We start from the raw sequence: 25,229 nt of genomic DNA on the forward strand, positions 1-25,229 counted from the left end.
TTGGGATATTACCCCCAAGCATTTAGCCTACACTTAAGGTATAGCCTCAGCGCGAGCAGCACTGCCAGAGCTATCAGCACCAGAGACAGCACGACTCCTGCCAGCACCACGGCCAGTGGCGTCAACTGACTCAGCACCTCAAGTCCCGTGCTCTAACTACTCCTCAAAATAAGGAATGAATAAGACGGACTCTTGTCATAAGTCATAAATCCTACTTTTTTTATAAAACACCTTACATCGAAAGCTGTAAAAAACGAGTAAATCTTTTTCCTAGATTCAAGATATACAAAACCACCATAATCACTTACAGAGCTGCAGCGGAAAGCTGTCTATGCGTCTGTCAGGTTTGAGCGTGGCGACAGAGAGCATGCTGACGTCACTGCGGCCCTTGGAGTTGTGAGCGTAGAGGAGCAGGTCGAGGAGCTGGCCTGGGGCGAGGCCCTGCAGGGCGAAGCTCGGGGTCTCCCTCGATAGGTTTGTGACCAGAGTCTGAGATGCGGAGTCGTACACCTCCACCTGGAACGTCTGGGAGATCCCACCGTCGAAGCCTGCATCACACTCTATCTGAACACTGTCGTCCGTTTGGTTTACCATTGAACAGTTCCCTACACTGTCTGGTCTGCCTGGAACGACAAGGATACAGATTCATCAGACACAATCAATATTATGTCTACCTTTTGAATAAACCCTATTGTGATAGCAATCTTTTAAAACCGTAACAGGGCGATCACCTTGTTAATTCAGCTTAAATCCTCCGCCCATTTTTGACTCAAAATATGGACGAACAAAAATGTCCTTAATTTCCTGACTTCTACATTCTAGAATTTCATTATAACACACCAGCTGGAATTATGTGGAAGACGCAGGGTTCCTGCTGAGGGCCCAGGTGGTTGCGAGAGTGACACAGTAAGGTGCCGTAGTCAGCCCCGGACCTGGGGGTGTAGAGGGCGGTGCTGCGTGAGCGATCTGTCGTCCAGTTAGAGTGTGGCAACTCCACCAGGCCGCTGCCGCTGGTACTGTTGACCCACCAGAAGAACTGCAAGTCTGCAGGATTGGCGTCCATGTCACACACTACCTTAGCCGTCTCCCGGCGACCCACCCCTACCGTGGCGTCCGGGTGTCTACACACGGGTCGATCTGTGGGCATACAATCATCAGCTGATGGGATCTCTCTGTACCATTTTAAAAAGAATATTGAAGGATTTTCTCTAAAACTATTTGAAGAACTTCAATAATTACATTTTAAATCTTTTGTCATTGGTCTCAAATGTGAAAGATCTTTCAAATGTTAAATGTTATACAGGATGCATTTCGTAAACCGTCCACGAACTGTAGCTTACATGAATATATCATTTTAATAATAAATTAGAAAAATTAATCTGATTTTGCTAAGTAATAAATGTAAAAAACTGTCGTTAAACGGGAAGGCTTAAATCGACATTTCAAAACAGATAGGCCTATTGATTTTAGGGATTGCTTTATTTACTTATGTTTCTACAATCATTTAAAAGTGTATTGGTGAAGTTTTAAAATAACAAGTTTATTTCCACTAAACGTTAATCTCCGCTACCCACAATATAAATTAAATTCACCACCGATACAGAGCATTTATATCACATCCTACCCAGACAGCACACTTTCTCCTCAGGACATCCCACGGATATTGCGACAGGATATGCAAGATATCCCATAGTGGTCCTATGGACAACTTGGGATATCACAGGATATCCACAGGAATGCCTAATGTCCCCGCCCGGGGATGTCCTACGGATAAGCTCACACGCATATCCGTGGGACATCCGAGGTCATCCCAGGGTAGTCCTCAGGACATTCTCAGGACATATGGGACTACTATGGGATGTCCCTGGGATAAAGTGTGGTCTGGGACACAAAATAATATAGATTTAGTATGAAAAGCTTAATTATAAGTTTAGTAAATTGATTAAATAGTTAATAAACACAAATTTTGAAGAAAAAAACGAGAAAAAAGTTTTTGGCCCAGACGGGTTTTGAACCTGGTACCTTCGCCTTGTGAGCCTCTTACCTTACCTCCTGAGCTATCTGCGCTTGTTGATTATGGGTGTTTTCAAGTGGTTAAAGAGTAGCCGACAGTTGCAATGGTCGCAATACTTAAAATATTTTTGATACTACAGTATAGGCTATATATGATTCTGTTAATCTGTTTAGGCCTCAAGTAGTTGAATTGTTTTTCTGGTAGTTGGAGAGGATACTGGTATTTGAATATAGATTATTTAATCACCATTAGATTAGCACTGTAATAATTGATTGTTATATGATTAAAATTAGTTTTTGTTGTTTTTTTAATTTAAAGTTAGAATTAAATTCACATTCCACACAACTATGATAGAACTCTAGTTTTCCTGAACTCAGTGGTAGTAATATGTCAGTAAAGTAAAGTCAACCCTTGCTAGCCATAGTATTAACAAGACATATTTTCAATCTGGGAAACCTTAAACTTTTAAAATAAATTATAAAACCTCAACATCTTAATGCGTGGGAATCTTATTTTTAGAAAAAAAACAGACCAAAATTATTTGTTAAATAATGAAGACGGCCCAATTATAAATTCGGAATTACTGAAAATAATTACATCAAGAACAACACTGTAACATATCAAAAATTAAAAGATTAATTTTTCTAATATTATTTTTTATTTTTCCAATATCCTTTAAATCATCTGTTTTAACTTTGTTTAAAATTAATTTATTAAGTAAATATTTACTTTTTGTACTAGTGTAAACACAGCCTGAAGATGGAAACCAAGTTTCTGAAAGCACTAGTGAAAAAAACAAATTATTATATATTGGCCTTGTTGAACATTTAAATTTAGATATACTGTACATTTCATCAGTGGTAGTATTTTTTTCTTCAGTTTGTTACCGGGACATTACAGGATATCCAGTGGATTTTGCACATGTCCCGGGATGTCATGGGACATTCTGGGATATCATATGGCATTCGTACATATCCCGGGACTTTACAGGATATCCTGAGGTTAACTTACAAATCCCGGGACATTACGGTATATTGTAGGATATCCTGTGGATTTCGTACTCGTCCCGGGATTTTGCGGGATATCCTGAGGATAGCGCACATATCCCGAGACATTCTCAGGACATATGGGACTAATATGGGATGTCCCTGGGATAAAGTGTGCTGTCTGGGTAATTGGATGACCTGTAGTGTATCGCTGTAAAAAGTGATTTAATGTTGCGGATTTCAATTTATAAAACAACACCGTGCATGCTTGGAAATATAACGAAATCGCAACGACCGTCGCATCGCATCGACTCAATTAATTGGGTTTACGATGTTCACCACCAGTGCGTCCATAAATTCAATGTTTCAATGTAAAAGCTAAGGGAAACAGAACTTTGTTCTAGTTTCAGGTTTTTAAAGATTACCTCGAATACTCGAATATTTAAGCATTAATTTCATGCTTTCATTACATAGCGTTATTCTCTGCTTTAATATATTGTTAAAGTGTCAAACTAGGGTTTAACTGTTACAGTAAATGATACTTTATTTTGGAAAAAGTGGCATACCTCACTATCGAAAATGTTACTTATAGAAATATGCAACACGACTGTGTTAGAAAACTGGCAGACAAATCAAACATTAGTCTTCCCAGGCTAATAAAATAACTACAATGGTTTGCTTGAACGTGTACTTCAAGTAAACAAAACTAACTCTATGAGTAGTCACAGTTAGTTTTTATAGTTACAAATCTTGACAACCATTCTAGCACCATTCTTGGGCTATACATGGATGGGTCATGACATAACAGTTTCATTATTTTGCATCAGACGTAATGAACTGTTTTGCGAAAAACCGAGTGCTTAGTGGTCAGTATTAACAAGTACCAGCCTACAGGCTCCTTAGGCCCCGTTTATGCACCAAGAGCGGGAGCGGGGCGATAGCGGGCCCGCTCCCACTGTGAAAATTTTGTCAAAATTGTGGTTGGTCAACGGAGAATGGAAGGGGGACACAGTCTTGCCAACTCAAACTCTGCCACATAATTAACACAGCTATTTGTCCTAAGTGCACGTGCGCGTGGGTCAAGTTGGCAACCCTGGCTGCAGCCGCTCCCGCTCCCGCCGTGCATAAACAGTCTCATTTGACTCAATGTAGTTGAAGACCGCTCTATCCCAAGCAACCGAACCGCTGCGATTTCTAACTACACAGCGGTCGAATTAGAAACCGCAGCGGGAGGTCAACCGCTACCGCTATCGCTCTTCGTGCATAAACAGCCCCATTTAACTCAATGGTGTTGAAAATCGCTACCGCTCCCGCTCTTGTTACATAAACGGGGCCTTACGTTCATGAAAACTACTTTTTGCTGACTCTTTCACATCTAGTTTTAAATGTTGAGTGATGAACAGTTTTCACTAACGTTTAACTTGTACATAAATTCTTCAAATTGATTTTATATTTACCATCCACTTTAATAGTCAATATTTACCATGCCCTCAATGTTAAGAGGACTTGTGCTTACTACGTGGTCTTTAACGCTGCAGAGTACATAGTTTTGATCACGCATTGTCCCGTATGGCCGACTATCTGTCAAGTGTATAGTCTATGCATTCAGTGTAGTAGGCTTACTTACATTTGACGTCTAGGTAGACAGTGTTGCTCTCGCCCACGCCCTCGCTGTTCACTGCCAGACAAGTGTAGCGACCGGCGCGCTGTCTGGTGACGTCCTGTAGCACCAGACTCTGTCTGTCTGTTAAGTGTATAGTCTATGCATTCACTGTAGTAGGCTTACTCACATTTGACGTCTAGGTAGACAGTGTTGCTCTCACCCTCGCCCTCGCTGTTCACTGCCAGACAAGTGTAGCGACCGGCGCGCTGTCTGGTGACGTCCTGCAGCACCAGACTCTGTCTGTCTGTTAAGTGTATAGTCTATGCATTCAGTGTAGTAGGCTTACTCACATTTGACGTCTAGGTAGACAGTGTTGCTCTCGCCCTCACCCTCGCTGTTCACTGCCAGACAAGTGTAGCGACCGGCGCGCTGTCTGGTGACGTCCTGTAGCACCAGACTCTGTCTGTCTGTTAAGTGTATAGTCTATGCATTCAGTGTAGTAGGCTTACTCACATTTGACGTCTAGGTAGACAGTGTTGCTCTCGCCCTCACCCTCGCTGTTCACTGCCAGACAAGTGTAGCGACCGGCGCGCTGTCTGGTGACGTCCTGCAGCACCAGACTCTGTCTGTCTGTTAAGTGTATAGTCTACGCATTCACTGTAGTAGGCTTACTTACATTTGACGTCTAGGTAGACAGTGTTGCTCTCACCCTCACCCTCGCTGTTCACTGCCAGACAAGTGTAGCGACCGGCGCGCTGTCTGGTGACGTCCTGCAGCACCAGACTCTGTCTGTCTGTTAAGTGTATAGTCTACGCATTCACTGTAGTAGGCTTACTTACATTTAACGTCTAGGTAGACAGTGTTGCTCTCACCCTCACCCTCGCTGTTCACTGCCAGACAAGTGTAGCGACCGGCGCGCTGTCTGGTGACGTCCTGCAGCACCAGACTCTGGTTGCTGACCAATACACCGCCCTTGGAGTTGCTCATTATCTCTTGGCCCTGCAACAAGCATTACATTAACATCGTAGCGTTTTTGAATAAAATGCTGACGATTCTTACCTGCAGAAAAAAATTACATTGAGCGTTGAGTAAAACAAGTTGCATATCAAAATGGAGGCGCACATGGTTGTTTACATATTTTCATAAATAATTGTATGGTTTATTCTGTAATGGGATTTGCAATACAACTAAAAGCTATTTGTTTTGTAGATATATGTATTTACAACTTGCGGTGTGCGCCAAAGAATGTAATGACATGATTAAAAGCTAGGAAACCCTTTTAAACATTTAATACTATTCGCATTTTTATGTTTTTGAAGGGGAACTATCCAAACCTTGGACATGTTACTAACTAAGGTCGACTTTTGTTCGTTAGCGTCATTAGTTGATGATCCAATAGCCAAGTGCTCCTCCTATTGCTTCCAGATTGAACTCTCTTGGGATGAACCGTGAACCTTGAGATATCCATACAATAAATAGACCTTGTAGCCAATCTGTGAATATCCAGTCCTCTGTCAGTTACACTTTATTCTGTGCCAGTCTCCAGGATAGACGTTCCAGAAGCTCTACAGTAACCAAAAACCACCAGACCACCCGCACCCGAAACCTTTCAGAATAAATTACGCTAATGGACAGGCTTACTACTATTATAAACTAAAACGTTTGTATGACAAAAATACAATATTTGTTTAAAAGTATACTTACATTATGTAGCCAACTGATCTGAGACGCCCAAGGGTTTGACTTTATGTTACATTCAAAGTAGACATCCATCCCCTCCTGTATAGAACTGGCGTTGATGCTGCTGCCCATCTCCAGCGATACTATAGGCACATCTGCAACAGACACGTATATCTGATCATGATCACATTCTAAAACACAACACTCCTGTATAAAGCTGGCGTTATTGCTGCTGTCCATCTCCAACTATACTATAAGCACATCTGCAACAGACACGTATATGTGATCATGATCACATTCTAAAACACAACACTCCTGTATAAAGCTGGCGTTATTGCTGCTGCCCATCTCCAGCGATACTATAGGCACATCTGCAAAAGACACGTATATGTGATCATCACAAACTAAAACACAACCCTCCTGTATAAAGCTGGCGTTATTGCTGCTGCCCATCTCCGGCGATACTATAGGCACATCTGCAAAAGACACGTATATGTGATCATTACAAACTAAAACACAACCCTCCTGTATAAAGCTGGCGTTATTGCTGCTGCCCATCTCCAGCAATACTATAGGCACATCTGCAAAAGACACGTATATGTGATCATCACAAACTAAAACACAACCATCCTGTATAAAGCTGGCGTTATTGCTGCTGCCCATCTCCAGCGATACTATAGGCACATCTGCAAAAGACACGTATATGTGATCATTACAAACTAAAACACAACCCTCCTGTATAAAGCTGGCGTTATTGCTGCTGCCCATCTCCAGCGATACTATAGGCACATCTGCAAAAGACACGTATATGTGATCATTACAAACTAAAACACAACCCTCCTGTATAAAGCTGGCGTTATTGCTGCTGCCCATCTCCAGCGATACTATAGGCACATCTGCAAAAGACACGTATATGTGATCATTACAAACTAAAACACAACCCTCCTGTATAAAGCTGGCGTTATTGCTGCTGCCCATCTCCAGCGATACTATAGGCACATCTGCAAAAGACACGTATATGTGATCATTACTATCTAAAACACAACCCTAATGTATAGAGCTGGCGTTATTGCTGCTGCCCATCTCCAACAATACTATAGGCACATCTGCAACAGACACGTGAATGTGATCATGGTCACAATCTAAAACACAAGACCCTGTGGTATGGCCCAGGTGATGGCGTTACATTCGGGCAATATTTTATTCCTATATTCCTATATCCTATAATTCCTATATTTTATGAGAATAACATAAAAAATACTTCTATCAAACAGCTTTTAAAATAGCATCTAATGTAATTTATTACGTAATAATTAAAAAAATAACATTTGAATGGAGATAAATATAACCTTATTTTAAGTATTTCTACAATAATATTTGTCTTTTTTGTTAAATTCATAAAACGAGTGGAATATTATAATATTTTATTTAGTTCATAAAGGTAATAACAAATTCCTTTTAATTGCTTTAATATTTTTGAACACAATTTAACTTGTATATGGATTTTTTTTAACGTGTTAAATACGTAAGGCATTTTAGATTAGTTTTTCAAAGTACAATAACGGTAAACTGTTCATGCTCTAATTTTATTTTTAGAAAAATAAATTATATATATAAATATAAATTAATTAGTAATAAAGTGTATTTACTAATTTTAGAGGACAGTTTTAATTTCTGGGACCTTTCAGAGCTGGCCATTGTATATTAAAAGGATAAACTGTCGTCATTTATCTTGACATCCTAAAGGCGTTTGAAAAGCTCTTTCACCGCGCTTCGTCTCCGAAAACATTTTTGAGGCTTGGGCTATGTATGTAACCCTAGAAAACTTAAAAAATATTCTTACCGTATCCAAACTATTAAAAATCTCATATAAATGAAACAAGCTTGCTTTTAACACATTAGTACAAATATATATTTTAATACCCCGCCGCAGCAAACCTGCCAAGCCGGGAAATTCCATTTGCCTGAATTGATTTTCAATTAATTAAATCTATTTACATAACAGTAGGTTTAACGAGTACCTGGGTTTGCTGCCACAGAAAAACTAATAAAGTGTGTTTTTAGTAAATTATTAATAGCTTAGTATAAAAAATCCAAGTTTGATCAAAATATCTCCATAAACAAGCAAACTACAACATTTTTCTATATTCTCCATAAGAGTAACATGGGAATTATCAAATTATTTTTTTTTTATCCGTAACTAATAACCATACAAAAAAACTTTGATATACTGAATTAATTGGTTTTTTAAGGTCTTTAAAAAGGTCTAGAGAGTAATTGGGAAATTCTGTGTTTCGTGGGTCAACAATGAGATAAAACAATTTTTAACCCATACATCCCCGTTTCCATGGTCCGATCATGCTGATTTGCGAACTCATCGAAGTTTATCCCACATCGTGTCACCTACGGTAATAGCTACTTCCCCATAGGGAAATTCGCTAATAATGCCAATACAACAGTATTGTGATTGTATTTATTTCAGAAAATGGTTAAAATGATATCATACATGGTTAATTACACCCACATGATTCGTACAAAGCAAGGGGAGTTACACCTTATAAAGTGTCGTAGTAGTAGATGGTTAGCTGAACGATATGTCACTAAATTGTGTTTAATAGTCATTTGTTGTCAAACAATTTTGAACCAAACTTACAAGCACTCACGTTGTTATACAAATTTTTTAAACACGTTATATGTGGATATTTACTTATCTCGATCTGTTGAATAAATCTCCACATCTCGTTATTTAGATATTTTTATATAATTTATTATAGTTTTTTCAACAAATTTTAATTACAAATTATGAAGCAAAGAAACTAAAAATAGGTATATATTAGAGGGACATTGGCATCATTAGCATATAATTAATAATTATGCCATGATTACTTAATATTACTTAAAACGTTTGTACAAAAAGTAAAGTGATGGAAACTGCAATTTCAGTACGAATTCTCATGGCGCTTTTTTACAATATTTCACTGTCATATGATACTCCTACTGTCTGTTATTACTTTCTCAATATCACAACATGTTTCGGCAACTACCGTAATGTAGTATCTTGACAGAATATAACCTATATAAACGTCTACGACTCTTTTCGTAGGTTATTTTACTGCCATTGTTCCTAAGCTCATTAGCATATTATTCGTTTCTATATATAAAATAAACATATTTATTTTACTTCCATTTAATTATGACTACTTTGAATGACGTATCACTAAAGCCAAAATAGTTGGTACATTCGAAAAAATAATTATGACGTAATTGGTATTTTCTAAGTATAACTATAAATGTAGGCTCTATAAATCCTTCAACGATAATGAAAACTCGAAACATCAAACACATACATTTAATTGCAAGCTAGAAAGCTATGTGTTGTTTAAACCCTAATTAGAAAGAAAAGTAAACACAGTGGTGTATACTACTTGGGCATACAGGCGTTAGTAACATACTGATAGGCAGTAGACACTCCTATATTTATTTATTTTACAACAAAAATGCTACGAAAAAGAATTATGTCAATTATATTTTTGCATTACACATAAAAAAAATTACAAGAATAATCAAAATACAATATAAATATAATTAGGGAAAAAGGTCTGTCTTCACTGGTTGCAGTTTTCAAACAATTTAATCCAAAATATAAATATAAGAATGACAATATAATAATTAAATATATTACAACAACAAGAACTTTTACTAGACAAAATAATACTGATGGTTATAAATCAAGCATATATTAAACCAATTGAACGAATGAAAATTACCCAACTGGTACTGCTAAATAAATATGTTGTTAAAAATTAATTCAAGCCACAAAATAGATTTTTCCTACAGTCACCCGACAAAGTTGGCTTCCTTGTTCTGTTTATAGCACAGAAAGCTGCTAATTGCTGCATATTTATACTTTGCCGTACGGTTTATACTTTGCCGTACGGTTTATACTTTGCCGTACGGTTTATACTTTGCCGTACGGTTTACACTTTGCCGCACATCAGGATTCCAACGAAACAACACAAAAAAGCGTGGTTCTATTATGCACGTAATCCGTGTACACTTTAAAATAAGTTGGAAACAAAGATACTACGGCTACGACCAACTGGTGTAGTGTTTCGTATTTCGTTCAATCCTTGGATTTAACCTAAACTAAAAACGTATTGTATAGTGTTTGAAAGAGTAATAATTATTTATACTAGTGGTCGTCCATTGTTCGAAAATTTGACCAAATATATATAATGTACAGGCTTCTCTATTTTCACCCCACGCTGTAAATAAAATATGTGATTGTAATTTCTTCTATTTGTTTTAATTTTCTGTTTATATTTTGTTGTTATTTTGTCACCAGCATGACAACCCATAAGGCCCATGTTCTTGCCTATTATTATGTATATAGATGCCTTATAGTAACTGAGGGAAAATATAATGTGTACGCGAGTGCAAAGTACCACTTTGCACACTAGTTACACAAATAACCATAGTAAAATAATCTTAAGTGTAACACATATTATTATGGTAGCGGTTGAAAACGTAATGTCATTCCTGTCTATTACTTTACTCACGGTAAATGTCTAACTGCCAACCGTCCTCGACACTGGTGTCGGATATAAGTGGTGTGTTGGCTCGGCAACTCAAGATCTTGCCAGAGTCCTCGATGGTAGGCACGAACTGTAGCGTGCTCACCGTCCTGTTGCCATCTGAGGACGTCTGCAACACAAGAACGATCAAAAGATAGGACAATCCTAGCAGATACACAGGATCTTGCCAGCCAGAGTCCTCGATGGTAGGCACGAACAGTAGCGTGCTCACCGTCCTGTTGCCATCTAAAGATGTCTGTAACACAAGAACGATCAAAAGATAGGACGTCATAGCAGATACACAGGATTTTGCCAGCCAGAGTCCTCGATGGGAGATACGAACTGTAGTGTTCTCACCGTCCTTTTGCCATCTGAGGACGTCTGTAACACAAGAACGATCAAAAGATAGGACAATCATAGCAGATACACAGGATCTTGCCAGAGTACTCGATGGGAGATACGAACTGTAGCGTTCTCACCGTCCTTTTGCCATCTGAAGACGTCTGTAACACAAGAACGATCAAAAGATAGGACAATCATAGCAGATACACAGGATCTTGCCAGAGTACTCGATGGGAGATACGAACTGTAGCGTTCTCACCGTCCTTTTGCCATCTGAAGACGTCTGTAACACAAGAACGATCACAAGATAGGACGATCGTAGCAGATACACAGGATCTTGCCAGCCAGAGTCCTCGATGGTAGATACGAACTGTAGCGTGCTCACCGTCCTTTTGCCATCTGAGGACGTCTGTAATACAAGAACGATCACAAGATGGGACTATCATAGCAGATACACAGGATCTTGCCAGCCAGAGTCCTCGATGGTAGGCACGAACTGTAGCGTGCTCACCGACCTGTTGCCATCTGACGACGTCTAATACAAGAAAATCACGAGATGGGACGATGTTATGAGGTGGTAGGACGTCTGTAATAATATTGAACTCACATAGAGTTATGAAAGAGTTATCCTTTGTATTCACCTATCACAGACATTATTAGAAAGTAAAATGAGTGCAATATGAATAGAAATATAAATGGTCATAACTATAATTTCTTTTTCATGCTTTTTAACATAAAAAAACTTTTAATTTATTTTTCTTAACAGATCAATGTCTTAAGTAGTAGATATGCAGTACTAAACGACATGTCACGAAGTTAAATCAATACTCAAAGATTTGTATAATTTGTTGATAATTAGTAATCACAGCGTCGCCGTTGATTCTTGGGACTACTGTAGTAACAATTAAAGTACAGTAGTGTCTTAACTCCATAAAGGGTTTTAGTGATACATAACACCAAAATACAAGTTTTCCTAATTAAGGTATTTTATATTGTGTTCAACGTGTTTTAGCTAATTTTATATATAGGTAATAAGCTATTACCGTAGTACTCGTGGTAAGACCTGGACCCGGAACCGATTTACTTTTTCGTTTTGAGGTCCCTAGAGACAAAACACATTACCCGTTTTATATATATATATATAAACCCCATGTTGTTTTAATGGGAAAAGTTTTATTCTGTTGCGAATTTATAATAAAAAATAAGAAAAATGAATAGTTTTCCCTCAAAATTAACGTCAAGACCTTTAAAATAAGACCCCTCCCATCCTTCTACGGCCATCCAGTCACTCACAATTTCTTTACAAAAATTTGACTTACGGAATTATATATAGAGATATATATATATATATAAATGTGGGTGTGTGTGTGTGTGTGTAAGCACGATAACTCTAGCAAAAATGATCCGATTTTAATGCAATTTGGTAAACGAGTAAACCTACATTAATTCGAACGAGTTCACGAACCAGCATGATCGGACTATGATGTTTATTGGGTAAAAATTGAGTTTACCCATTTTGACCCTAAAAACATAAAATTTTGCATTTTCTTTTCAAACCATTTCATAGAGCTTAAAAGACCAATTTATTTAGTATATTGAAGCATGATTATGCGCCTAATAGTTACGGAGAAAATTCAAATAATAGTAAATTTAAAATCCCTATGTTATTCTTATTCTCCACTAGCTGTGTTGTACCCGTGATTTGCAACGGGAAGAGGACCTGAAATCGAAACATTTCGATCTTTACATCTGTGTATAAAATATACACATCCGCCAACGCTTTTACAAACAAAATTCAACCCTAATGGTCTTTGTGTCAATGCGGAAAGGGACTAGGTTTCTGCACTGTCAGAAAGGGACCAGGTTTCTGCACTGTACGTAACAACAGGCCTAATGAGAGTTTTGTAAAGCTTCATCTTTGTCTTGCGAGGCATCAGCTTGGATTTCAGGATCTTAAGGTTAGCATGATCTGTTACCAGCCATGATTCAGTTTGTGATTTCTTGCGCAACAGTGATTTTGCTATTCAACTCTGCCCCAAGGTAAACAAACCTATCCACACCCTTAAGGTAACACAGTGTACTCAAATATAAATTTTTTTTAATTTTTTTTATTATTTAGTTTTGTAGAACAGACTTTTCTGAACACGTACCGTAGATAATAAAAATTAAGGAAGAAAAAAAAAATATTTTAAATATTTTCAGCTACTTTTATAAACGATTGCAGCCTAATTTAGCATGTCCAAGGTCCTACTACTAATCAAGACGCAGAGGGTACGCTGTCAAATATTAAATTTTTTTTTAAATTTTTTTTTTTTTAATCCATGTGTGTAGCCCCTGAGCTGTTGGACATAATGTAAGATTAAATTACTTACGTAATTCCCGTCACAGCTCAATAAAATATGTCTATTCAGGACATGTTTCGGTGTTAAAACACCATCGTCAGCTTCAGGTACATAGTGTGGAGTTGATCAGTTGTTAACATCATCAGAAGATAAACACAGTACGGACACGAATAAATACATAAAACAATGAAACATTTAAAAAACAGGCCTGTTCTAACAAAAATGACCGACCGCACAGGTAGTCTGTCCCTTGCTACCTGTGCGGTCGGTCATTTTTGTTAGAACAGGCCTGTTTTTTTTAATGTTTCATTGTTTTATGTATTTATTCGTGTCCGTACTGTGTTTATCTTCTGATGATGTCAACAACTAATCAACTCCACACTATGTACCTGAAGCTGACGATGGTGTTTTAACACCGAAACATGTCCTGAATAGACATATTTTATTGAGCTGTGACGGGAATTACGTAAGTAATTTAATCTTACATTAAAATTTTTTATTATATAGTTTTGTAGAACACACTTTTCTGAACACGTACATACCAAATATTATAGAAGAAAAAAATATTTTAAGCTATACAGCGACTTTTATACACTCTTACTTTAGCATGCCCAAGGGTCCTACTACTACCCGTGACAGGGGGTACTTTTGTCGTTTTCCGAAAGTCAAGTGGTTTTTAGTCAGGTACACTTTTCTTCCTCAATTATAATCCGATTTCAATAAAAAATTGGTGTGTGTGTTCCTAATATGATAAGGAACAATAATACGAATCAGTTTCCATGACAACCAAAAATCTTTGAAATAAAAAAATATTTTATGTTAAAAAATTACAAAATCCTACTAATATTATAAATGAGAAAGTTTGGATGTATGGATGTATGTTTGTGACAAGTGAACGCGAAAAATACTGGTCGGATTGGGCTGAAATTTGGCATGATGATAGCTCACATTCCCGATTAACATATAGGCATATTCTTATTTCAAAAACCCTTTCGGGCTCCACCCCAGTGGCTCTGGAGTTTCCCATGTTAACCTTATGAGGAATGGAATTATTGAATCTTAACAGCTGTTTCAATTAAACAAGTTGGTTCTGTTCTATGATGTTCAATAGCATTAAAGTTACAAGGATTACCAACAGGGTGCAGCACTATTATTTCTTTTACATTTATGACAACAGGTAATTTGCAACCAAAAGGTGAGTGAGCGTAGCGAACGAACTTCAACCTGGAGGCGAGTTAGCGTAGCGAACGAGCTAACCTGAATGCAAGTGAGCGCAACGAACGAGCTCCAACCTAAAGGTGAGTGAGCGTAGCGAACAAACTTCAACCAGGACGTGATTGAGCCATGCGAACGAGATAATCTTGAAAATTAAGAAGTTAAACGGGGCAAAGCCCGCGCGGGTTAAAGCTAGTATTTTATAAAATTTTTAAAATGATACTAACAGTTTAATTTTGCTCAAAATCTTTCTTTGCTTCATATTATTGTTGGTAATAAAGTATTAAACTTAGTACAAAAATTTCAAGTTGATAGGTTAATATTTGTAAAAGTTATGTGTACCTAAAAACTGTCATTTTAACATAGGGAGTACTGTGTCACCTTAACACATTTGTTATATATATTTAGTACTTATTATTTAATTTATACATAAAATTGAGCATTTAAGATGGCAGACTAAACTAATGATTATCAAAACATCAAGATCAAGGACGAATAAAATTTAATAGTAATACGGTACTGTATATGTTTCATTGCATCTATGATTTTACTCTAAAAAATATCAACGAACAACATAATATACAAACCAGTTCTTTTATTTAGTCCCATAGTCCTTTTTCATTACATTTTCACACTTACCATTGAGTAAACATAGTAACAGACATAGTTGATTTTAGAAACAAAAGAACACTGTGTACAGCTAAGTTTTATGATATTTTCCTTAGTTTGATTTAATCATTGATGTACCATGGAGACAAATCAATATTTACTTTTAAAATCCTCACCTCAGAACTTTAAAGCCAAAGGGGCAAAGCCCACGGTCAGTATCAAAGTGTGAATAGTCCTATAATGGTCCTTGGTATGGTAGCTATATTTTTGTAAAAGTTAAGCCTAGTTGGTTCAGTAGTTTGTGTACCTATTAGTAATACACATACAGACAGACACCATTAGATTTTTTAGATAATAGTATAGATATAGATAAATAACTGTTGTAGTTTGCTTGTTTATGAATATATGTTGATACAATTTTGAAAATGCATTTATTTCATACTAAAATACATAGTGTATTAACATTTCACAAAAAACACATTTTTCAACCCTTCCTGTTGCAGCAAACCTAAGTACTTGTTAAACTAATGCTATTTAAATAGGGAATCATTTTGTGATATTTTAAAGTAGATATTTTAATGTAAATCCAATCAAGCAAATGGAAATTCCCTTAGTATGCAGGTTTTTTTTAACCTCTCTGTCTGTAGGTGTTTTTGCTTCTCTTTCCTATAGTAGGTATGTGGAGAAAGTATTGTTTAGTCAACATATTCGATTTAGGGTTTTTTTGTCCTAGGACGCTAGGCACGAGCATGGGATTGTTTTTCACATTACTTTAGGCTAGACCTAGGGGTTGCGGCATTATCACTTAGATAAAATCCATTGGTGATTTGGCGGGGATCGAACCCGGGACTTCAGGGACTGAAGTCCCGCCCTCTAACCACTACGCTAGCTCACTCCCCATTCGATCAAGGGTAGAAATATCAGTTTTGAGTCCACATGAACCCTAAACAGTTGTTTTCGAAGTGATGTATGCATGCATGCGTGCTTGCTTAGGTGCGTCTGTGTGTGTATGTGTATGTGTACAGAGGTACAGACTACATCTGGGGGCGGATTTCGATGAGATTTTGTATGTGGTAACTATTTCATTGTATCTCCAAGAATGGCCTTCATTTATACAAATTTTTAATTTTTATCGTGAATTTCCCATTCAAACCCATAAAAAAACAGAAAAATCTAATTTTTCCATAGGCTGGCTCGAACGATTGAAATTTAAATTTAGTATGATATGGTAATTTTTTACCATCAAAATGGCATAACCACTGCTGTAAATAGTACGATTCCAAAATTATTGATTTTTTTATATCACCCATAAAAACATAGTTACTCCCACCACCCATGATAAGGGTTGTTTGCAAGCTAAAAGGAGAAAGCGTGTCAGTTTAATTGCTGGGGCGCCATAAAACATCAATTGTGCTTTTACATATTGGGACAAGCTTTTAAGTGGCATTGCAGGCTCATCAACTATTCATAAACATGAATTCAAAACCTAAATGATCGAATCCCATTGGGAAACAGCCGCTGTCTCTTTAGGCGAAGCATTAGCTTTTAGGTTATAATTACATTATTCATTTTCAATTTAGTACACATCTAGAAAAAACTACTAATTCAAATTTCTGATTATGTCATTACAACATTTTAATTGTAACCACTAATGATCATTAAAAGCTGTTAGTACTCAGGGTTTTTACAAAGTACAGTTGGTTTTAGCGAATTTCCCATGAATAAATGAATGAGTGATTAATTACGTTAAATTGGCTAATATAGTACACATGTTTACAATTTTAACTATAACTATTAAGTTTTACAAAACATAAAATAATGAAGAAAACAGAAAGAAAATATAACAAAGTTGTGAACCATGTAGGGAATAAGCTATTACTGTAGGCCTCATCTCATGGTAAGATCTGGTCCCGGGGGGGGGGGGGGGGGGGGTATCATATACTGTATGAAATACCATGATAAAGTAATACGGAGTTGGACAATAATGACAGATATTACAAAGATTGGTTTACATACAGTTTAGACCACCAAAAATTGTTTATCCGTAAAGCAAGTTATATATATATAACCGCCGGCTTTGACGCTTGGTGGCACCCAAGTTACACTATAGTCCATAACACTTTGCCACCGTGTTCAAACTTTTTACTTAAGATTTAAGAATATGAGCTCATACTTAAGTAAATATTTTAAAACTTATCGGGTAGTTGGTTATAAAAAACATTATTGCCTATTTCCGTCGGTCGTTTTACAACTAAAAATAAAATAATATCAATAAAAATATTGATATACTATCGGTAATTATATCATAGTCATCGTTTGCGTCCATTTGACGAACACATAGTTTAGTTTAACATGAGTACTAGAACAGAAACTGTATGGATCATAAACATAAACAAAGGATGTTACTGGCCTGAAGATAAACATAATTTAGCATTGCTCAAATGGAACTGTCCAAACCATACGTTATTCGTATAAGATTCTGGCCAATTACGTCATTTGTGGATGTATAATTATGTTCCATACCATTTTTGTTATAATATTTGTGTAGTTTTACTTTATAAACATTAAGCTGTATCAAAAACGTAAACAATCGCTATGCAACAGCCAATCGACTGATCTACCGCCACAAACTTTACCTATACTGTTGACGGTTTTCATGGTAAGAAAAAAGACCATGACCCTTGACATTTTACAGATAGATAAGACCATTTTTTTAGCTAACCCTGGTGTAATATGACGTTGGAATTAGCTGTGTACGTACGTTCTCCTTGGTGTGTCTAAGGGGGATGCTGCCTTTCCACCAGGACACCAGAGGGGGAGGTCGGGCGCCGACCACCTCACAGCGCAGCTCGTGGGACTGGTCTGCGGACAGAGGCACGTTGTCTCCCAGCAGTCGTACCCATAGAGGCCGCACTGTACACACACATACAGTATACAGTATACATGACACACGCACCTTTCTAACAAACAAACATTGTAAACACTGTGCATATTGTATGTAACTCACAGTTGACGTCCAAGGTGACGGCGGTGGAGATTGGCGCCGCGTAGTGGTTGTCGGACGCCTGACACGTGTATGCAGTATACAGTATACATGACACACGCACCTTTCTACCAAACAAACATTGTAAACACTGTGCTTATTGTATGTAACTCACAGTTGACGTCCAAGGTGACGGCGGTGGAGATTGGCGCCGCGTAGTGGTTGTTGGACGCCTGACACGTGTATGCAGTATACAGTATACATGACACACGCACCTTTCTACCAAACAAACATTGTAAACACTGTGCTTATTGTATGTAACTCACAATTGACGTCCAAGGTGACGGCGGTGGAGATTGGCGCCGCGTAGTGGTTGTCGGACGCCTGACACGTGTATGCAGTATACAGTATACATGACACACGCACCTTTCTACCAAACAAACATTGTAAACACTGTGCTTATTGTATGTAACTCACAATTGACGTCCAAGGTGACGGCGGTGGAGATTGGCGCCGCGTAGTGGTTGTCGGACGCCTGACACGTGTATGCAGTATACAGTATACATGACACACGCACCTTTCTACCAAACAAACATTGTAAACACTGTGCTTATTGTATGTAACTCACAGTTGACGTCCAAGGTGACGGCGGTGGAGATTGGCGCCGCGTAGTGGTTGTTGGACGCCTGACACGTGTATGCAGTATACAGTATACATGACACACGCACCTTTCTACCAAACAAACATTGTAAACACTGTGCTTATTGTATGTAACTCACAGTTGACGTCCAAGGTGACGGCGGTGGAGATTGGCGCCGCGTAGTGGTTGTTGGACGCCTGACACGTGTATGCAGTATACAGTATACATGACACACGCACCTTTCTACCAAACAAACATTGTAAACACTGTGCTTATTGTATGTAACTCACAGTTGACGTCCAAGGTGACGGCGGTGGAGATTGGCGCCGCGTAGTGGTTGTTGGACGCCTGACACGTGTATGCAGTATACAGTATACATAGCAGACGTACCTTTCTACCAAACAAACATTGTAAACACTGTGCATATTGTATGTAACTCACAATTGACGTCCAAGGTGACGGCGGTGGAGATTGGCACCGCGTAGTGGTTGTCGGACGCCTGACACGTGTACGCAGTATACAGTATACATAACACACGCACCTTTCTACCAAGCAAACATTGTAAACACTGTGCTTATTGTATGTAACTCACAGTTGACGTCCAAGGTGACGGCGGTGGAGATTGGCGCCGCGTAGTGGTTGTTGGACGCCTGACACGTGTATGCAGTATACAGTATACATAGCACAAGCACCTTTCTACCAAACAAACATTGTAAACACTGTGCTTATTGTATGTAACTCACAGTTGACGTCCAAGGTGACGGCGGTGGAGATTGGCGCCGCGTAGTGGTTGTTGGACGCCTGACACGTGTATGCAGTATACAGTATACATAGCACAAGCACCTTTCTACCAAACAAACATTGTAAACACTGTGCATGTTGTATGTAACTCACAGTTGACGTCCAAGGTGACGGCGGTGGAGATTGGCACCGCGTAGTGGTTGTCGGACGCCTGACACGTGTATGCAGTATACAGTATACATAGCACACGCACCTTTCTACCAAACAAACATTGTAAACACTGTGCTTATTGTATGTAACTCACAGTTGACGTCCAAGGTGACGGCGGTGGAGATTGGCGCCGCGTAGTGGTTGTTGGACGCCTGACACGTGTATGCAGTATACAGTATACATAGCACAAGCACCTTTCTACCAAACAAACATTGTAAACACTGTGCATGTTGTATGTAACTCACAGTTGACGTCCAAGGTGACGGCGGTGGAGATTGGCACCGCGTAGTGGTTGTCGGACGCCTGACACGTGTATGCAGTATACAGTATACATAGCACACGCACCTTTCTACCAAACAAACATTGTAAACACTGTGCTTATTGTATGTAACTCACAGTTGACGTCCAAGGTGACGGCGGTGGAGATTGGCGCCGCGTAGTGGTTGTTGGACGCCTGACACGTGTATGCAGTGTGCAAGTGTCTCCTCTCTACGTGCTCTATGTGCAGCACGTTGCGTACTCTGCGGTCTGCGATGGCCTCGAACGTGTCGTCTATCAGCGCGTTCTCCTGCCACCAGGTCACTCTGGGCAGCGGTCTACCTAACATCACCCGTATTGTTAATGGTTCCATTCCTATTCAGTTGATGGTATGTTCTCTTCACACCAACTGGTACATTGAAATTTCCTAAGGCTATTTAATTACTATGCAGATAAAATTTTTTTTTTTAAATTCCTTCATGCATGCACTTGCTATAAGATCGAGGTCGAATTCTAAGTGCTAACTGTACAAATTGAAAAATAACAGGATTCTACTTGAACATTTTAAGCTACACCACGCCCAAAATAGAATATTACAACAGTTCATTACAATAAATTATCCTATGTGAGATCATTAACTTTGTCCTAACCATAAAACTATGTTTAAACTTTATCTGAATGCGTCATGTATTTCAATAGTTTTATTTCATTTGCATACAAAAAAGTGTAATAATTATTAGTTAGTCATTATTTAACTGAATTCCCACGATAACACTATGGAAAAGTAATACATTTTTTTATCAGTCACTTCTTATGAACACATCTGTGACATTTACTGACATCTATTATAAGATCAAATTTTATGTAAACTTTTAAGGCGATTTACCAAATAAAAATATAGGCATATGGCACATCAAAATGAACCTTAAAGTGTTTAGATTTGCCGAAAAGTATTTATATGGACAAACTTCCTAAGGGCTCTGCCCCACAGGCTGATTTCCAAAGGGCTACGCCTGGCATACTTCCAAAGTTTACATGATTTAATTTAATTCAGTAATGAAACAGCTGGTCAGTACAATGAAGTGGTGTTTGTTTATTTATTAAAAAAATATGTTTGTGACGCTAGGAGGGTTATGTTTGGTTTAAAAGAAAGGTTGTATACGTTTTGTAAAGTATTGATCAAAGTTTCATTCTGTAGTTTATAACTGGAGTCTAAACCTTCGCTAAATCATCACGATGTTGTCCCCTGGCGCTGCGGAGTGGGGGAAATGATTCTCCCTCCACCTCCCCTCTAGACGGCATCCAAACAAGTCCGCGTTGTTTTACATGCATATCATATACAGTACCTATGCTGCAGTTGTTCAATAAGTTAAAAAATGAATATTTATAAAATTAAACTGTCATAAACTAACCTAACCAACCAAACATGCTGATTATAAAAAAAATATATAAAATAATAATCGAATGAAGGTTTACTAATCGAAAAAATAGTTCTGTTTATAAAATAAAATTATAAATGCCTTGAATTCAATTTTTTGAATTTATTAATTATAAAATTAAACTGTCATAACCTAACCAATTCAACCAAACTTGCTGATAATGAAAAATCTAACAAGGTTTACTAATAGAAAAAAAATAGTTCTAAAATTATAATAGCTCAAATTGAATGTTATAATGTTTTAATTAACAAATTAAACTGTCATAACCTAACCAAACTAACCAAACTTGCTGATAATGCAAAAATCTTAGACAAAAAGTTAGTGCTACCGAGAGGATTCGAACCTGGTATCTTCAGATCCTCAGCCCAGCACGTTATCCATTAGACCACCGAGGCCGGTGGCTACGAACCGTATCGTTGCGGTAATGGTGTTCCCTCAGCCAATAGAATGCTTTGCTTCCCCCACTCCGCAGTGCCAGGGGACAACATCGTGATGATTTAGCGAAGGTTTAGACTCTAGTGTAATTTATATAGTAAGCTACATGTAAAGAGGCTTGACTTAAGTTGAAGAATACATTATAGTAAAACATGTCATTCGTGAAGCATCAATATGAAGCAATTCATGTTTATTGCTACACAAAGGTATGTTGTCATATTCTTTTGGATCTATTAACATAAGAAGTAGGGGTTGAAAGTAAGTAAGTTTACACTTTTAAATCAGTTTATATTTTCAAACTAAATCATAGAGTTGCCGTATTTCAAAACACATATCAGAATTACTTTAATAGCTCTCCAGGTCACATTTTCTTCCCGTTGCAAAGCACGAGTATAGCAGCTTGTATTAATTTATAAGTGCAAACTAGATTGACTTTAAATATATAAAAAATCAAGGCACATTTTGTTTCTAGACGTTGTTTGTTTTTGACTAAAGGAAAAGAGTTAAATGTGCCTCTCGCAGTCTGCTACAATACAAATTCGATTTTCTCTCTCAGCTTTTGATAGACTATGCGATTTATAACATATTCACTGATATGCAATAAGTTTCGCTATCAGTTTGTAAATGTAGGTAAATTGGTGTAGCCTATAAAACAGAAAACGTTATCCGACAACAACAGCACTTTCTGCTACATTATACAACTTTGTTCCTAATCTGGCATCAAGTTACACTTGAAGTGTATTTAAACCTACTCTACTGAATTCTATCCATAAACAAAGATATAACGAGAAGAACATTGATAAAAGTGTCTTCATTACAAAATCATCAATTATTGTCAACATGTAAAACAATAATTTAAGTTTACTATTTTTATGGCTATTGCCTTATCAGTATCCCCTTAACCTTATCAAATTAACTAAACCATTTCAAAATCTTTAAATTCACGATTGAAATTAATAGGCATGCAATATTTATATCAAACGATACGAAATGCGTTTATCTTGATGGAAAACTCCGAACGGTAGATCATTTACATTTAACGCCAAGACAAGGAATATAAAAGTCATGATTCTTTCAATATGAGTGTAAATCCGTTGACAGGCTGCCATATAAAACGTCGGTTTATTGGATTCACCTGCACACCTTATAAATCACAGACAACACGCCTCCAGGCCCGGTGAATATGCTCTCGGCTCAATATAAGTTTGACCTTTCACTTTTATTTCTTACTAGTTTTCTATTTATAAGGGAAAGGTGGTATTTTGGGAAATATTAAACACTTTCGTAGTAAATTTAAACTCCTCAAAAAATGTGATTTTTTTTGTTACTACAGTAATGTGCATTCTATTTACAACAGTTTCCATCCGAAAGAAAAATAAACTATACAGGGTGACAATTAAGTAGGACGACTTTATAACTTCAAAACAAAAAGAGATATCACAAACAAATTTGGCATGTCATTACTGGTAATAGAGGGCTACTTTTTCGTGTACATAGTGATCGGATGTCTCCTAGGGGATGGCCCATAGGGAACGAGTTGAAAATCTTTAAGGTAAGCATAGGTTGATATGTACATAAAATTAAAGGTCTTGTTGAACTTAAGACAATCCCGCAAACCAGACCTCAAATGGACAACCTAATCAAAAATGGCAGCCGTTCAAAGATTTATTGAATCTGCCATTCAAATTTTTAAACGGCTGCCATTTTTTGCTCAGTTGTTCTTTTGAGCTCAAATTTGCGGCATTGTATTCTACTACTAAGAACCATTAATTTGATGTGCATATCTACCTATGCTTACGTTTGTGATTTGTTTTCCGTCTTTTAGCGGGTGCCCCCTGAGGAGGTAGTGTAAATAGCATTCTTAATTAAATGAATCTTGAACAGCTGTCACTTTTTTACTCGATTGTCAATTTGAGGCCTGGTTTGTGGCTATGTTTTTAGTTCAACAAGACCTTTTATTTGATGTACATATCAACCCAAGCTCAACTTTAAGGTTTTCAACTTACTCCCTAGGGTCGTCCCCTATAGGTGACATCCTATCACCATGTTCACAAAAAATAGCTTTCTATCATCAGTATGTGGTATGCTTAAGACTTAATTTTCAACCTACATTTTAAAATTATGCATTTAATTGATACTTGACATATAAAATAACTCGGGTAAAATAAAATGAAATAGCATAAAAACTAATAATTCCACGACACAGACACTGAAAGCATGGTCTTTAGTGCTGACTAATGATTATACAAACAAATCGATGATAAAAATATAAATTAACACGTTCAAAATAACAAAACATTTTCTAGTATAAAAACTAACAAATAATTCCGTGGTCACTAACACTGACACTGAATACATACTCTTTTTGGCATGGTATCGTCACACACATAAACAATTAGCTATATTTCATAAAAGTATTTTTCGGGAAGGGTTACGAACGCTTTGGATTTGTACTACTTTAGTGAAGCAAATGAAAAAATCAACAAAACATAAGTAAACAAATAGTTTAAAAATATTTTAAGTTGAAGAATCAAATACAAACCTCCGACGGACGTACAAGATATGTCCACGGCTGTACCCTCGTTGTAGGGGCCCAAGATGTAGTGATGTAGGTTGTCACCTCCTCCTCGCTCATCTACCACCACTAGACGCTGTGGTGGCACTGTCAAACCATTTAACAGTTAAGTTAGTTATTCGTGGATATACTCCTCGGTCAATTTCTGATTCGTGATCTTCGGGCGAAGATTGTGTCAAAATCAATGAAACGTCTTTGTAAATGGTGTTTGCCTCATGTAAAGTGTTATCTTCAAGGGCGTTATTAAAATTCCCTCACAGCTGACTCGATTCGTCACAGCTGGCAATACTCCACAGTCACAGGTGACTTGATAAGTCAACCATATGGAAATCAGGTCTAAAGGATGTCACAATACATAAAAAACGAAATGACATGGTTGGTGAAAAGAAGTGCTCAATTTTGACACGATTGCCACCCAAGGACCACCATTCTACAGATTTAATTGGTTAAAATTGGTATACAGAGTTGCAAAGTATGTAATGTTGTAGGTTTTCACCCACACACCACCACCAGACGCTGTAGTGGCACAGTTAGTTATAATAGCTGTGTAATAACTATCTAACTGCACAGCGACAGGGTGTAT

The 25,229-nt window shown here is 37.6% G+C and overlaps 2 protein-coding genes across 2 annotated transcripts in view; one reads left to right on the forward strand and one right to left on the reverse strand.

Annotated features, from left to right (window-relative positions):
* Positions 1 to 25,229, forward strand: part of LOC128986491 (adipocyte plasma membrane-associated protein Hemomucin-like) — a 438,949-nt gene that overhangs the window by 223,854 nt on the left and 189,866 nt on the right. The gene's annotated exons all lie outside the window — the stretch shown is intronic.
* The window catches only part of LOC129001295 (hemicentin-2-like), a 34,821-nt gene that overhangs the window by 5,404 nt on the left and 4,188 nt on the right, over positions 1 to 25,229 (reverse strand). The window contains exons 4-11 of the mRNA XM_054428548.1: positions 24,614 to 24,733; positions 20,336 to 20,539; positions 18,127 to 18,278; positions 10,843 to 10,987; positions 6,308 to 6,438; positions 5,443 to 5,602; positions 841 to 1,137; positions 309 to 623 (exon numbers count right to left, since the gene is read on the reverse strand). Of these exons, the coding sequence (XP_054284523.1) occupies positions 309 to 623; positions 841 to 1,137; positions 5,443 to 5,602; positions 6,308 to 6,438; positions 10,843 to 10,987; positions 18,127 to 18,278; positions 20,336 to 20,539; positions 24,614 to 24,733 (1,524 nt within the window). The remainder of the gene's footprint in view (positions 1 to 308; positions 624 to 840; positions 1,138 to 5,442; positions 5,603 to 6,307; positions 6,439 to 10,842; positions 10,988 to 18,126; positions 18,279 to 20,335; positions 20,540 to 24,613; positions 24,734 to 25,229) is intronic.

The sequence above is a fragment of the Macrosteles quadrilineatus genome, unplaced genomic scaffold (assembly GCF_028750875.1).
Source record: "Macrosteles quadrilineatus isolate MER2022 unplaced genomic scaffold, UCM_ALF_1.0 Scaffold_1__1_contigs__length_201487025, whole genome shotgun sequence".
NCBI lineage: Eukaryota > Metazoa > Arthropoda > Insecta > Hemiptera > Cicadellidae > Macrosteles > Macrosteles quadrilineatus.